The sequence below is a fragment of the Calidris pugnax genome, unplaced genomic scaffold (genome assembly GCF_001431845.1).
Source record: "Calidris pugnax isolate Ruff unplaced genomic scaffold, ASM143184v1 scaffold125, whole genome shotgun sequence".
Taxonomy (NCBI): domain Eukaryota; kingdom Metazoa; phylum Chordata; class Aves; order Charadriiformes; family Scolopacidae; genus Calidris; species Calidris pugnax.
In genome coordinates, this window is record NW_015090906.1 from 1,372,713 (window position 1) to 1,387,217 (window position 14,505).

At 40.5% G+C, this 14,505-nt stretch overlaps 1 protein-coding gene across 3 annotated transcripts in view; it reads right to left on the reverse strand.

Moving 5' to 3' along the window:
- SEC61A2 (Sec61 translocon alpha 2 subunit) overlaps window positions 1–13,227 on the reverse strand; it is a 25,947-nt gene extending 12,720 nt beyond the window's left edge. Inside the window, exons 1-7 of one of the 3 annotated variants that reach the window (XM_014949112.1) lie at window positions 13,118–13,227; window positions 11,708–11,775; window positions 7,794–7,859; window positions 5,771–5,849; window positions 1,316–1,447; window positions 1,058–1,167; window positions 291–444 (exon numbers count right to left, since the gene is read on the reverse strand). In XM_014949112.1, the coding sequence (XP_014804598.1) occupies window positions 291–444; window positions 1,058–1,167; window positions 1,316–1,447; window positions 5,771–5,849; window positions 7,794–7,859; window positions 11,708–11,775; window positions 13,118–13,124 (616 nt within the window). In that variant the 5' untranslated portion in view covers window positions 13,125–13,227. Of the gene's footprint in view, window positions 1–290; window positions 445–1,057; window positions 1,168–1,315; window positions 1,448–5,770; window positions 5,850–7,793; window positions 7,860–10,808; window positions 10,877–11,707; window positions 11,776–13,117 lie in introns of all 3 variants that reach the window. The other 2 variants (XM_014949110.1, XM_014949109.1) reach the window with 2 other exon arrangements.
- Window positions 13,228–14,505: the final 1,278 nt, after the last annotated feature.

The window sequence follows — 14,505 nt, forward strand, 5'->3', positions numbered from 1 at the left end:
AATGATGCTAAAACAAGACTATTTCAGTTTGGAAATCCAAAAATCATCAGCCAAGGGGCCTCAAGTCCCATTTTAACTACTGCCATTCACATCAGCCAAGGCAAACTTGTAGGTTATTAACCTTCAGGTTAGTCAGAAAACATTTTCATCTTTAATGTCAGACAACTGACTTTAGAAGCTAATCATTACACATGAAAACATTTTTTTAAGAGTCATCTGATAAATATCTGATAGTTTCTGTGTTTACATCCACTGGGAGATGCCATCACTAACTGTGATCGCAGACGTACCTCTGCCAGTGTTGATGGTGGTGGGACTGAAAGCCTTCCAGACAATGGTCTCGCAGATATTGGTAGCAATAAAGAGGGAAATACCCGACCCCAAGCCATAACCTTTCTGGAGCAACTCATCTAACAGCAGCACAATCAAACCAGCAACAAACAGCTGCGGGGAAAAGACACAAAACTGAGCAGAAAGAAGAATAAATCAAGTCAAGAATCACGTAATAATTCCCTGCTTTGGTATTTTCATCACGTTGGAGAGTGATCGTTAAGTTTTTCATCTAAATATCCCTCATGCAGTATTTTTGCCCTCTCACGTCCAAACGCCTGCGCATCTCACCTGGCAATGGGCCCTGTGACTGCCCAACACTGACGCTACCAAACACATTACTTTGAAAAAAAAGTTCTTTATTAAGTTTGTGCATTTAACTGCTCTGCTCTACAGCACAGTGTCTCCAAGCGGCACCCGTGCCCTTTAGTGAGAAGTCCTCCACGGTGCCCAACAGCAGCTACTGCTTCCAAAGTCTACTAATTCCTGTATTTTGAATCAAACAGCCACTCCTATCTGAAACATTCTTGATATTATCTCTCCCAGCTTTCTCCTCCTGGATGGAATATTTAGAATTTCTCACATATAGACAGACAGATATAAAGGATGATGCCTTATAGCATGAAAAAGAAATAAATAAAAGGCAACCAGTCACAGAAGGATTTTTCCTTCCAGCTATACTGTATCTACCCAGGCTCAGTTACACACAAAATAGCTCATTACGAACCTGAATTATAATAAGAAGACAAATTCCAGCACCCATTTCAGCAGGATCTCCATACATTCCAGTCATAACATACACAATGGCTTGCCCAATGGTAATAATCATCCCAAATACTAAAACAAGAGAGAAAGCAAATCCTTTAAAAAAAAAATCTGCTGAAATCTCCTACCAAAGAAATCTCACATCTAATATCACTTAGGCAGGCCAAATTTCCCAAGAATAAAATCATGCTTATTAATTTTGAATCGGAACAGCGCTTACATTTCTGAGCTCCGTTGAACAAGGCTCTGTCTTTTGGAGTATCCCCAACTTCAATGATCTTGGCTCCAGCAAGAAGCTGCATGATCAAACCCGACGTCACGATGGGTGAGATACCTAATTCCATCAAAGTACCTGAACGGGGAAAAAAGAATTAATAGCATTGCCACTCAAGCATCTCTCCTCAAGAAGGAGGCTCTGAAGATACTAGGTCTGTTGAAAGGTTTCTGACCTATAAGGAGCCTTTCTCATAACTCTTCAAACATATAACCCAGTACAGGTATCATCAAAACAAAGACCGTTATCTCCTCACAAAAGAAGGCTGCTGTGTTAAAATCTGTAATTTTGAAGGCAGCATGAAAAACCTGTGTAGCTTTTCACTTCCAATATTTTTGTGAAACCATGTGAACACTCAACGTCAACACACACAGAAGAAGCATCTTCTCCCTGGTTGTTTACTCCTGTCAGTGCTTCAACTGTCACGTTTTCCCCAGAAGTTTAATTTTGAAGACCACATGAAAGATGCTGCTGGTCCACAGAGGCCGGTAACTCTTGGACTCCATTTAAGAGCACAAAAGTTTAGGATTAAACCATTTCTTAACAAAACAAACACGTCCTTAAGATGCTGAACTCTGCCAACTCACCTACTGGTGCAATGTCACCAAGGTGTCAACTCCCAACTGTACACAACTCAAACAGGGTGATTCCACTTCATACACCACCTCTGCTGCACTGACTAAGTGTATATTCTAGAAAACCATCTCAGCACAGAAACACTCTGCCACATCACCCTTTTGGAGCCACAGCATTATAAAAAGATTACTTTTTGAAATTTAAGTTGTCCTTCAGCTAATACCTGAAAAATTTCTCCTAGCTGAAGATATTGAAAGCTTAAAATAACCCAAAATGTTGAAAATTCAGATGAAAATTAAGAAACTAGAACTACCAGGTGATCAAACTTTCCACATCTCTCAAGTTGGAACCTTAAAGAAAAAAAAGTTTGGGTAAGGACACATTTTACAAGTTTAATATTCAATCAGGCCACATTAAATTACTTCATCACCACCTTTCACACGGTCAGGCAAGGGTCATAAATAATGCACAATTTTTCTGACGTTAAGTCACAATATCCACCAGAGAGATTCAGAAGAGAATCAGCTTACAGTTCCTTCCAATTCTGTTCCATTTCAGTGCAACTTTGCTCTCATGTGTAGCAGTGTTCCCTCAGAAACTTCTCAAGAGAATTATTAATGAACCTTTTAGCCACTGCAGACTTGTAAAGTCTCAACAAGAACCGGTGAGAGGGGAAGATGAGGAGCAGTAGAAACCGTGTGCCCACGGCTGCTCAGCCTAGGAAATGATCTGTCCTCACACCTCAGCTCTGACAGGAGCCCTTCTTTGGGGGAAATATCATTCTGTATTTCCCTCTTCCCCTGTATCAATCATTTATTCAGAAACTTTGAGTTACAGGTGCTGCTTAATAATACCATCGGCTGCCCCTTCCCTCTTACAGTACAAAGAAAAAGTGACTATCCATTGCTTATCCACTTTTTTCCAGAGATGAAGACTTAAAAGACATTTGGCATATTTCATGGCAAAGAATCCTTATTTTTATAGGATCTCTTTTTATACATTAATATCTCTTTCTATACATTAATATCTACCTAATAATATCTCTCCCTGGTGCCTTTTCCCAAGTGTTTTAACTCCACTGTACCCTGTGTGACACGGCAGATCAGAACCACATGCAATATTCACTTTGTGGCACCTTACAGATTTGTACAGCTATTTCTTCTCATCTTTTCAACCAGTTCTTAAGCCATTAGGTCTTCCCTCTTATCCCACAACAGCTTCATTTCCTGAAGAGCCTTTAATATAAGTCATTACCACACACAACCCTAACGAAGCAACATTCTTTAGCTCTACTCAAAGGTATTCTCTTAACTCAACTCTGAATATCAAGTATGTTATTTGTGTGACACCAGCACCGCCGTTCCAGAATCCATTTTTTAGTAAAAATCCTCTCCCGGCGTGTGTGGCATTTAATGGCTGGGGGATTCCATCACTGAGCACACTGGCTCTGACACTGAGCAGCTGTACCCTCACAGGCAGATCAGAACCACATGCAATATTCACTTTGTGGCACCTTACAGATTTGTACAGCTATTTCTTCTCATCTTTTCAACCAGTTCTTAAGCCATTAGGTCTTCCCTCTTATCCCACAACAGCTTCATTTCCTGAAGAGCCTTTAATACGTAATCTGAATTTAAGAAAGATTTTTTGAGCACTTCCCCTCTTGTCTAGAGTCTTCTTTTCATTTTTGCCTAACTACCAGAGTCTTCAGTTCAGTTCTAACTTTTAAAAATTTTAAGCATTATTACACAAATTTTTCTTCTGATTTTTTTTTCTCAGTGTTTTCCCTGCTACCAAACTGTAAAATGTGCCTTCTAGTTTTTTTTTCAATGTTTTCCCTGCTACCAAACTGTAAAATGTGAAAGCATTAAAGTCATTATTTTAATGTGGTTCTTTCATACTTGGATCCTAGAGTTTACACACTGTTCAGTACCATGTTAAATATTACATCATCCCTCACAGAAATCTCTACTTCTCCAACAGCAAGAAAATTAGGATGTCAAAAACTTTAGCCTTTACCTCACATCCTCCAATGACATCTGTCACTTTACTTAGGCAAAAATTAACTTTCCCACTCCTGCTTTTTGTTGCCTTCGTGTTCTCTCTAGTCCTTTCTCAGCCACTGCTACCGTTCTGTCTGGGTAGTGGACACAGAATTTTATGTGCAAATTCTGCAGGAGAGTTTGAAACAGATAACTTATTGACCTTAATCAATTATTTTCAATGGTGTGACAAAATTTGCCATCCCTAAATAATTTGTACCTTCACATTAGAGGGTTGCACTGATTTGGTTACTTCCAGCCAGTTTTCCAAGATACAGATGAGGTCAGTGTCTGCACTTAAGAGTCACGCGTCTTAAGTTTTAAACTTCTAGCATTAGTTTAATTCTTCTTATACATTAGGTTAGGATCCACTTGTCTAATTCTAAAGTAAGTTAGTCTGGCTGTGCTAAACTATAATCATAGAATCATAGGCAGATAACTTATTTATCTTAATCGATTATTTTCAATGGTGTGACAAAATTTGCCATCCCTAAATAATTTGTACCTTCACATTAGAGGGTTGCACTGATTTGGTTACTTCCAGCCAGTTTTCCAAGATACAGATGAGGTCAGTGTCTTCACTTAGAGTCACGCTTCTTAAGTTTTAGACTTCTAGCATTAGTTGAATTCTTCTTATACATTAGGTTAGGATCCACGCACTTAAGAGTCACGCGTCTTAAGTTTTAAACTTCTAGCATTAGTTTAATTCTTCTTATACATTAGGTTAGGATCCACTTGTCTAATTCTAAAGTAAGTTAGTCTGGCTGTGCTAAACTATAATCATAGAATCATAGAATCGTCTAGGTTGGAAGAGACCCTTGGGATCATCGAGTCCAACCATCTACCCTGCTCTACAAAGTCCTCCCCTACACCATGTCCCTTAGCACTGCATCTAAACGGCCCTTAAACACAGCCAGGGATGGTGACTCCACCACCTCCCTGGGCAGCCTGTTCCAATGCCCGACCACTCTCTCTGTGAAAAATTCTTTCCTAATGTTCAATCTAAACCTACCCTGTTGGAGCTTGAAGCCGTTCCCTCTCGTTCTGTCACTAATTACCTGTGAGAAGAGACCAGCACCAACCTCTCTACAAGTGTCCTTTCAAGTAGTTGTAGAGAGTGATGAGGTCTCCCCTCAGCCTCCTCTTCCTCATACTAAACAGCCCCAACTCCTTCAGCCGCTCCTCATACGATTTGTTTTCCAGCCCCCTCACCAGCTTCGTTGCCCTCCTCTGCACTCGCTCCAGCACCTCGATATCTCTCTTGTATTGAGGTGCCCAAAACTGGACACAATACTCGAGGTGTGGCCTCACCAGTGCTGAGTACAGGGGCATAATCACCTCCCTAATCCTAACCATCTCCGCCCTCAGCTTTCCCACCTATAAAATTACTCACACGTTCTGTTCCCGAAATATTCTGAGGCAAAACTGGCCTGCACACATAAGGTATTTTCTGCTCAACGTGCTCATGTTGCATGTTAGTGCTGTTCATTAAGTGGTGGGGCAGAACACTCCCTGTCCCTTATGTTAATCAGCAAGAGACTGCTCTACGATTCGAAACAGAATCATCCTTAAACTTGTGAATCAGGGTTAATCTCATCTGCACGTCACAGGAAATCCCGTTCCTAAAGTGAAATACTCCTCAATCGTACTTACATCTGTGTTAAGAACTTTACAAAGTGTTCCAAGGAGACATCTGAGTTGTATGAAATTTAACAGCCAACCCATTTTCTCCTGGTCTGTTTATACCACTAGAAAAGAGAGAGAAAGGAAATAATCTACTAACCTCTGTTTGACGCAAGAATGACTCGCATCCAATAGAAGGGATCTGCAGAATCCGATGACATGATTCCAAACAAAGGTATCTGTCAAAGTGCACAGAGGTATTAAGCAGATACACAAAGAACACCTCCATTAATCCCAAAATCTTAACGTGGAATGATTCAGCTGTTACATTGTTTAATATCATTTATTCCTTTTTTTTTTTTTTAATTACACCAGAGCACACAATAACAAGATACTGACACCATCTATTTTAATCCTCCAACTGGGGTGTAACTCAGAGGATTAAACTATGTGAACTAAGACCCTTCTACAGGAAAAAGCAGAAACCCCTCAAAGAAGAGTCAGTGCCCACAAACCAGGTGACTGAAGCTGAAGATGTAAATGCCTGACATACGCCACTCTGGAGTACAGCGACTCCCCAAACGAACAGAAGGAGCATAAAATAAATAGGTTAGTCACCACAAATCATTGACAGAATGAGGAGAAAATACTAGATAATATTCCATTACTTACATCACCAACATTTTTGCAGCAATTTTGTTAAAAAAAGAACCAAAACAAAACAAGCAAAGAAACAAGCAAAGAAACAAGAAAAAACAATTAAAAAAAAAAAAAAAACAAGGGAAAACTGCAGCAAAACATCTTTGAGAAGACAGAAGAAAGCTGGGGTTTTATTATTTTTTAAGCGGTCCTAAGCAGAATTTCTTTTCAGTACAAATTAAAGATAAAGCATGAACTACAATGCAAATATCTTCCTCCAGCTCGTTTAAATACTAAAATTCTACAGTTGGGAATATATTTTAAAACATCCCATATGGAACTACCAAAGTTTATACAAAACTTCCAATATTCTATATGTCAATACTGGGGGATTTTGAGCTCTTTAAAATTCTTCTTGATCACAGAAACAGTAGACTAGGAATCCAGGCAATCTTATAGATTAATTCCTGACAACTATAATCTGCACCATCTGATTTCCTTATTCAACTCCTACAATCTTTTGAACACATTCAAAATCTTAATTATGCACTTATCCAGCAGATAGGAAACACAGATTAACTCCATGTTCTTCTTGTCTAGTATCATTCCGGCCTCTTCCTTCCAAAAAAACAGGTAGGTACAAGAGCTGGGTTTTAGCCTTTCCAAAGCCCTTCAGAGTTAAAACAAAAATTGTTAAACTACTGTTCCAGAGTCTGGAATGGGTAAGTTAATAAATACAACCTAAAAAGTCTGATTCTGAAGATGTGCAGTTCATTTTAAATCTTTTAAGAGCTCTACAAGTTCTAAAAAATACCTATCAAGTCATACATGGATTCTTATTTTCTGCACTAAGTATTCTTTAAAAAAAACCAAACCCACTATCTGTTTACAACCCATCTACAGGTTCCAGGAACTCCTGCAACTGTGAGTAATAAAGATCACGTACATGTTTACAAAGACCTGTGTTTTGGAGGGGGTTTTAGCTGACATTTTTGTCAGTATATTCACGAAAAAACAACGTCAACCTAAACACCTCAGAAACATTTTTCTGCAATCTTTACAACCCATCAGCTTGTTCAAGAGGAACCAGGTAAAAACAGTCACTTTATTTCACTTTCACTAAAAAATTAAATTGAAATTAAAATTTAAAATTTAATTTAGCTATAAAATTAAATTTAGATATAAACAGAGGGTAAAGAATGAATAATGTTGCTCATTTTGATTAGACCACTCAATGAATAATTAACTTGGCCGCTTATCCTGCAGCCAGTATCATCATTGGATAGGACCTTTCATATAACAAGAAAAAACATTAGGAATTTTAGACTAAATAGAAAGCATTCCTTTCTGAAAGCATATACAATCGATAATAAAAAATATCTCAGAGAATCAGGTTTCTTTAACTGAGCTTTAAATACTTAATCATAAAAATACATAACTGAAACTGGCAGGTCCACATGAAACCCAAACTTCTCATGCTTTTAGGATTCCACTTGACGTGTGCAAAACACATTTTCTGAAACACAGAACCCATCACTACGTACCTGGCAGCACACTAAGAAAATGAAGAGCGTGATGGCCGTCCATAGTACCTTCTCTCTGAACTGGATCTACAGAACAGATCGCAGAGATAAATGTGTTCACTGTATGTAGAATTCTCACTGTACTCTCACATTAGTACTAAATGCTGTATCATTCAGAATTAAATGCAAAGATATTGAAGCAGAAGGCATCATTTCCGATTAAAATTTGTTTTTAATATTATTTCAGATTTTAGAGAGACAGTCAGTCATGGGCTTTTGGGTAGTCAAAGAAAACTTACATGGGATCTGGCAGACAGTGTGGCCCACATTCAGTGAGTAGAATATATTTTATATATAGTATTCTAATAGAGTGGGTATTTACAGAAAAGCTATAGGATGGCTAAAAGCATGGACATATACGTGAAAGATTAATGCAAAAAAACTTTTATTCAGTGATTAGTGCTCTAGGCTTCAACAGACTGCAGGTACTGTTTTGTAAGGCTGGAAGGTATTAAACTAAAGCACTATAAAGTTTTTGAAGAGATTTAACTGCTGGGAGGACAAGCGATAAAAAACAGAAGAACCATGAGTTTTGGATAGCAAATCAGAATATTTAGAATTAAGTTCTTCAAAGAGTGTCAGAGGAAGCTTACATTCATTGGTACGTTCATGGACGCAGACCACAAAGTAATTTTTAAAGACACTTTCCCTCCAAAATATTTTTATGGATGTTAATTATATATTACTTTAAAAAGAATGTCAGATGGATGATCATTAGCCACTAACACATTGAAGAGAATCTCAGGGTCACAACATTTGAGGCAACTGTAACTTGTGCCAGGTGCAAGAAGAGAAGAATCACCAGATTTAGGTCTGAACCAGAGGATTACTCAAAGCATGAGACAGAAAGCAATGCACTTAAGTGACCAGAGAGAGCTAAGATGCAGTGTCATGTTCAAGTTCCCACCTCTCCTCCATGGACCGTAAACATTAGGGTAAGTGTGTTCACTGCAGGCAAGAGTACAGCAGCTACTAACAAGTGACATGAACTAACATGTAAGGCAGAGACAGCAGAAATACTAACTCTCTGCCTCCAACCACTGAATCTGCCTGTAGAGAATTAACACAAAAAATGATTAGCGCCTGGTTTTATAGGTAATGAACACCCACAAATGAGAAACTACAAACCCATGCAGAAGCGCAGCTGCTCAAGCAAAAGAAAACCCAGAAGTAGTCTGTATCTTTTATAAGTGAAATCATGCACTTACTTAGAAGCAAAATAATGTCAGTAATTTAATTTATTTACTGATACTGCCTCACTCTCTTTAAAAAGAGGCCAGATGCTAAAAATAGCCACAGAACAAAGTTACAAAAAGAAACATAGTGACAGCAGCAAATAAATCCAAACAGTATCTCCTGCTAGACTTTATGCAGGGCTGACCTGCTTTGCCAAGTGCTGTTTGAATTCTACAATTCAGATTTGAAGTACAGACATCTAAAAAGAAAAATCCTTAACCAAAACGTCTCTGCAGCCCAAGAGTTAGCCTCAGCTGCTGAAACATCAGCCAAGCTCTACAACTGCTCTGGCTCTCTCTGTAACTGCGGTGATTATGAGCATTAGAGAAATTCGGCATCACCCAAATCACAATTATTCACAAGGAAAACAGTCTCTATGATTCAAAAAGACAAAAAAGAAAAAAGGAGGCCATATGCCAGGAACAGCAAAATACAGATTGGTACCAAAATATGCCAGCCACAAATGATAACAAGCACAGGGACAGTACATTTCATCATCTCATCAGATTCAATCGGACGTTTTATTACTTTGACATTTTTCTTAAAACTTGTGAAAACGAAGGGACTTAAGCATCATCTTCTAGACGTTCTGAACAGTGTGTTCTACTGAGGAAAATCTGTGCAGGAGGGAAAGACCAACCGATACTACCAGCTACAAAAGTAGCAATTGCTTCTGTTAATCACCTTGGCCAAAACACAAAAGCAACAAAGGAACACTCACTCCCTCCTGACAGAAAAAGCCCACTTCCCCCATCAACAATAATGGCAAAATGATCCAGTGAGAGGCCAAATGAATCAAAACTTCACTTAACCATCAATACAAGTCTAGAGAAAACACATTTCCTTTTCTATTTTGTTATCTTCATTTCTTTTCCTGGCCTTAACCAACCCACTAAAACCATTACTAATGATGTCTGCCAGCGACAGCTTGCAAGAAAACCATAAATAACAAAGAACTACAGTTATATAGAACAACCTCGGTCATTTGATAAACTACACACAAACAAGGAACATAACTTAAAATGGTTAAAGGGCTCTCCAGTCCAGGAAAGATGTTCCAAATTATATTTTCACTTCAAATTTGTACAAAGCTGGCAACTGACAGTCATTGTCGAGACAGTGACCTAGATAGTAATAAGGACAAAGTGACCCAAATAGAGAGGACAGGAATCTCAGCACCTCTCTAGGCATCCTTCATCTACTGATGGAGGACATAGACAGATCAACCCCCTCTTCCCCTCTGGCAAATAGAAAGGGAGGAGGAAAAAACCCAAGAGAAAAATCGCAACTCTCAATGAGCTTTACAGAAACATCAGTATCTGTAGACTTGTCTTGGCTTCCTCTTCCCATCCAAGCCACTAGACAAAAATGGGATGGATGTAACCAACTAATCACAGATGCACCATAAACCAGCACCAGAAGATAGCAATAGTGTTCACCACTGCAGAGACAAAGGTGGGTACCTTCTGCCCAGACCTGGTGCATCCAGATCTTAGCACAGGGTCTGGCTGTGGAGACTCCTGCTCTGAAGATGCCTTTGTCTGACCTAAATAATTTGTTTAGAAACCTGCCCCAAGAGGGAGAGATGCTGGAAAGCAACAAGGAAAGACAGATGGAGCAAAGAGCCAGGGAATAATCTTTTTTAAATCAGTTCCGGGGGGAAATAACCAGCAGTTTTTACTGTATCTTCTCCATTCAATCCAGGTTACTGGCACAAACATCTCTGCATCCAGTCCTAACCTTCAGGAATCTCTCATCAACGAAAGAGGATTCTCTCGGATGGTGTCATGTTCCCAGCTATGCATTTCCTTTTAAGAATATAAAAATCAACATTTAGCTCTTAAGGTCACGACAATAAATATTAGGTAAATTGGTTACTCTAATTAGAACCTTTGACTCCTAGGTAATATGTGCTTGCTTGAGTTTCGGAAGTAAAAAATGAGGGGTTTGGGGTTTTTTTGACATGGCACATCTCCTCCTAATCTGCAGAAATTAACTAATTTTAATTTAGAAAATTGCATCAAGAAATGTGAGGAGTTTCTAGGGCTCAGGGAACAAAAAGATCAGCTGTAAATGAACTCAGCTCACCGATTCCAGAACTAAGTGTCACATCCAGTAGGCAAACAGGGAGCAATTACCTGGACCATATCACAGATCACTTTCCCACTTCATCAAGGTGAATCACAGATATGGGAGGAGAAGATATTTTGTGGGAAAGGAAGAACTAAATTTGTGGTTCTTGAAGTACAGCACAAGCTTTCTCAAAGTAATATATAAGCCAGCTCAAAGCCAACAGTGGTATCCACAGGAGAAAAAAAACCAGAAAGCTTAAAAACTCTGTTCTAGTATGTTAAAACATAGTCAATCATATGGAACTGAAACTAAATAAACTTAGTCTAAAGATGGGTTGGTTTTTTAAAAATTAGTTAGCATAATTACCAAATGGAATGACTTATCTGAAGGCTGTGAAAAACTCATTGTCGTGGTAATCTTTAACCTTAACACAGCTTCCCCTCCTCCAAAGTATACACCCTACTTTAGGGCCCAGTGACTGTATTCATATTGGAGTGTGGACTCAAATATCATAATATTCTCTTATCTGTGATCCAATAAAAGTAAGAACATAATATGGCACTCACTTTTCTTTCCGGTTTCTGGATTTCGGGTAACACTGCACAGAATGGCTTAATAACTTCTAAAAATTTTACTGTTCCAGAGAAACAAACACACACACACACAAAAGAAGAGAGAAAAATATATTAATGAACTTTTATGAATTAACTAAACTTGACAGAACTTTGTTTAACTTCTAGGTGGAAAAATAAAGTGCAAGTAGCGGTATATAAGTGATTTCATCAACACATACTGTAATTCAACGCCTGGAAACTAATGCCCTCCTCTTAAAACAGTTGAAAACGGGGCAAAAATGTGAAAGAGAATTCTCGTTCTAATCACATTTGGCCTACTCTTTTTTCCACAGCTGGAAGCATTTTGGATGAGAAGTGACACTGTACGTGTCACCAGAATTGAACTAAATCGTATTCCATCTAAAAATAAGTGACCTAGTATCAGTCTGTGCTAGTTTAACATAGAAGCAAAGGATACTGACACCAAAAAGTACCCGTGCAGAGATTAGTATCTTGTGTTTTACAGAAATATTTAGCTGAGAAAATAATTCAATAACGTATAGAAATCATAATTTAAATCACTGCAACACATTCTCATCAGAACTTTGGGGGATTTTATTTTAACTCTTGATACAACTGTTTTCACATTTTATCCTTTAGAGATGCAGAAAAGCTCAACAGTTTGAGCTCTTTTTCTGGGGAAAAAAAAAAATAGTTCAAAGCATGTATGCTTGGTGGGTAATTTGTCCTCCAAAACTTGTACATTATTCCCAGCTGCAAGACATTTGGATAGCCACAGAAAATAATCATCAGTACCCCTTCAAAGAGAACGCATTTATTACACCACAAGCCAAGTTAAGTAACGTTTTGGTTGAAAGACCATGTTTACTTTTACACTTTGCTGTGACATATTTCTCCTTTATTCCAAGCCCTCAGACAGCTCATCAGAAGATGCATCTTGCTCCACAGAGTCAGAGAATGGTTTGGGTTGGAAGGGACCTCAAAGATCATCTAGTTCCAACCCCCTGCCATGGGCAGGGACACCTCCCACCAGACCAGGTTGCTCAAAGCCCCATCCAGCCTGGCCTTGAACCCCTCCAGGGATGGGGCAGCCACAGCTTCTCCGGGCGGCACGGCTCCCACGTGAAAATACTAAAGGCGGGGGGGACGGGGAGAAATAACCCGGCACAAAGCGGTGACTCGTCCCACCGACCGCGGAAACCTGCTCGGGAGGTGGCTGCCCCGCTACCACCGCCGCCTCCTCTCCGGCCTGCCCGGTGCCGGCACCTCAGGCGGGAGGCCACCTCAGGCGGGCCGGGCCGACGACCGACCGCGTCCTCCCCTCACACAACCACCGATTCCACACCCCGAGGTGGATTTCCCCATTAGCCCGGGCCGCAGAACGGCACCGTCCGTACTCACTGCCCATGGCGGCGGCGGGACTCCCCTCAGCCCGCTGTCACCGCCGCTCCCCTCCGCCGCCGGCCGGCGCCCTCACGTGACGCCGGCCTCAAGGCCCCCCCATCCATCCCCCATTATCGCTCAGGCATCGCTCCGGACTACTATCCCTTCCCTAGAGGAGAACGGAGCGATCCAAGGCGGCGGGGAAAAGCCACAGTTGACCCTATTTAACGGCTCGGGGTGAGGGGAACGGGGTGGGCGGCGGGGAAGAACGGCCGTTACCGGGAGGGGGTCAGGCTGGCGGCGGGCAGCCGCGCTCCCACAATCCTTTGCGCGCCGTGAGGGGAGGGGGCCCCCGTTCCCGCCACGCCAAAACTCATGTTTTTTTGGTAATTATCTCCAAATATCTCCCCTGTTCCCCCCCACGCCAAAACTCATGTTTTTTTGGTAATTATCTCCAAATATCTCCCCTGTTGAAAAAGCATAGGGTTAACGGTTCGGCAGCGGTGCGTTTTACCAGTACGCCAATCTGTCTTGAGGAGGGGGTGTGGTAATTTCATGGGTAATTAGGTAAAAACACAGGGCTGTCGGTGAAGCAAACTTGACAGGAGGGCCCGGACTGAGAAGAAGTGTCACTGAAACATGTATCTAACCTTCTTCAGAGCTGTCTGTTACAATGATCTGTAAACTGGGGTTTACCACAATTTATTACAGAACTTGCTATATGACAATTTAAAACTATTCTTCCTGAGTTAACTCATCCCATTCTTCCTCATCAACACGACAAATGTTTTAGGCTAAATTACCAAGAAATAATACGAGTTGGGAAAGTGGCTCCCAACTTTCAGGCTCCTTATGGCTCCTCCCCAACCTTGAATCTCTCTATTGGATTTTATTATGCATTCCCTGAGAAGAAATCCTTTTAAGCAAGACCTTGCTACAGTATCTTTAAAGAATTTTCATAGAATTTTGTTCATCAGCCTCCATCACCTGAAATAACTTGCTGAGAAAGACTTTTTTTCTCCCAGCCCCTGACAATGGCAGGGTGGGTGTGTGGAACTACACGATTCTTAAGGTCCCTTCCAACCCAAACCATTCTATGATATAATTTTACAAATATTAACGAGGGACTGCCAGGTCTTTCCAGCCAAAAGCTGGACACTGATTGCTGGGATACAGACCATGCGGCTACAGAAACGTCTCAGCAGCTGAGAGTGGAAGGCTTTTTTCCCCACATTTCTTCCAAACACATTAAAGTTGAAAAAGTCACACAAGCAGAAGGGCAGGAGCAGTGGTGTAACTCCTTTAGGGAGCCCTAGCAGAGCCCTTGTGGTGCTTTAGGCTACAGGCTAGTCCTCCAAATGGATGCAGAGCTCCCACATAATGCAGGGGAAAGAATTGATCTTGGT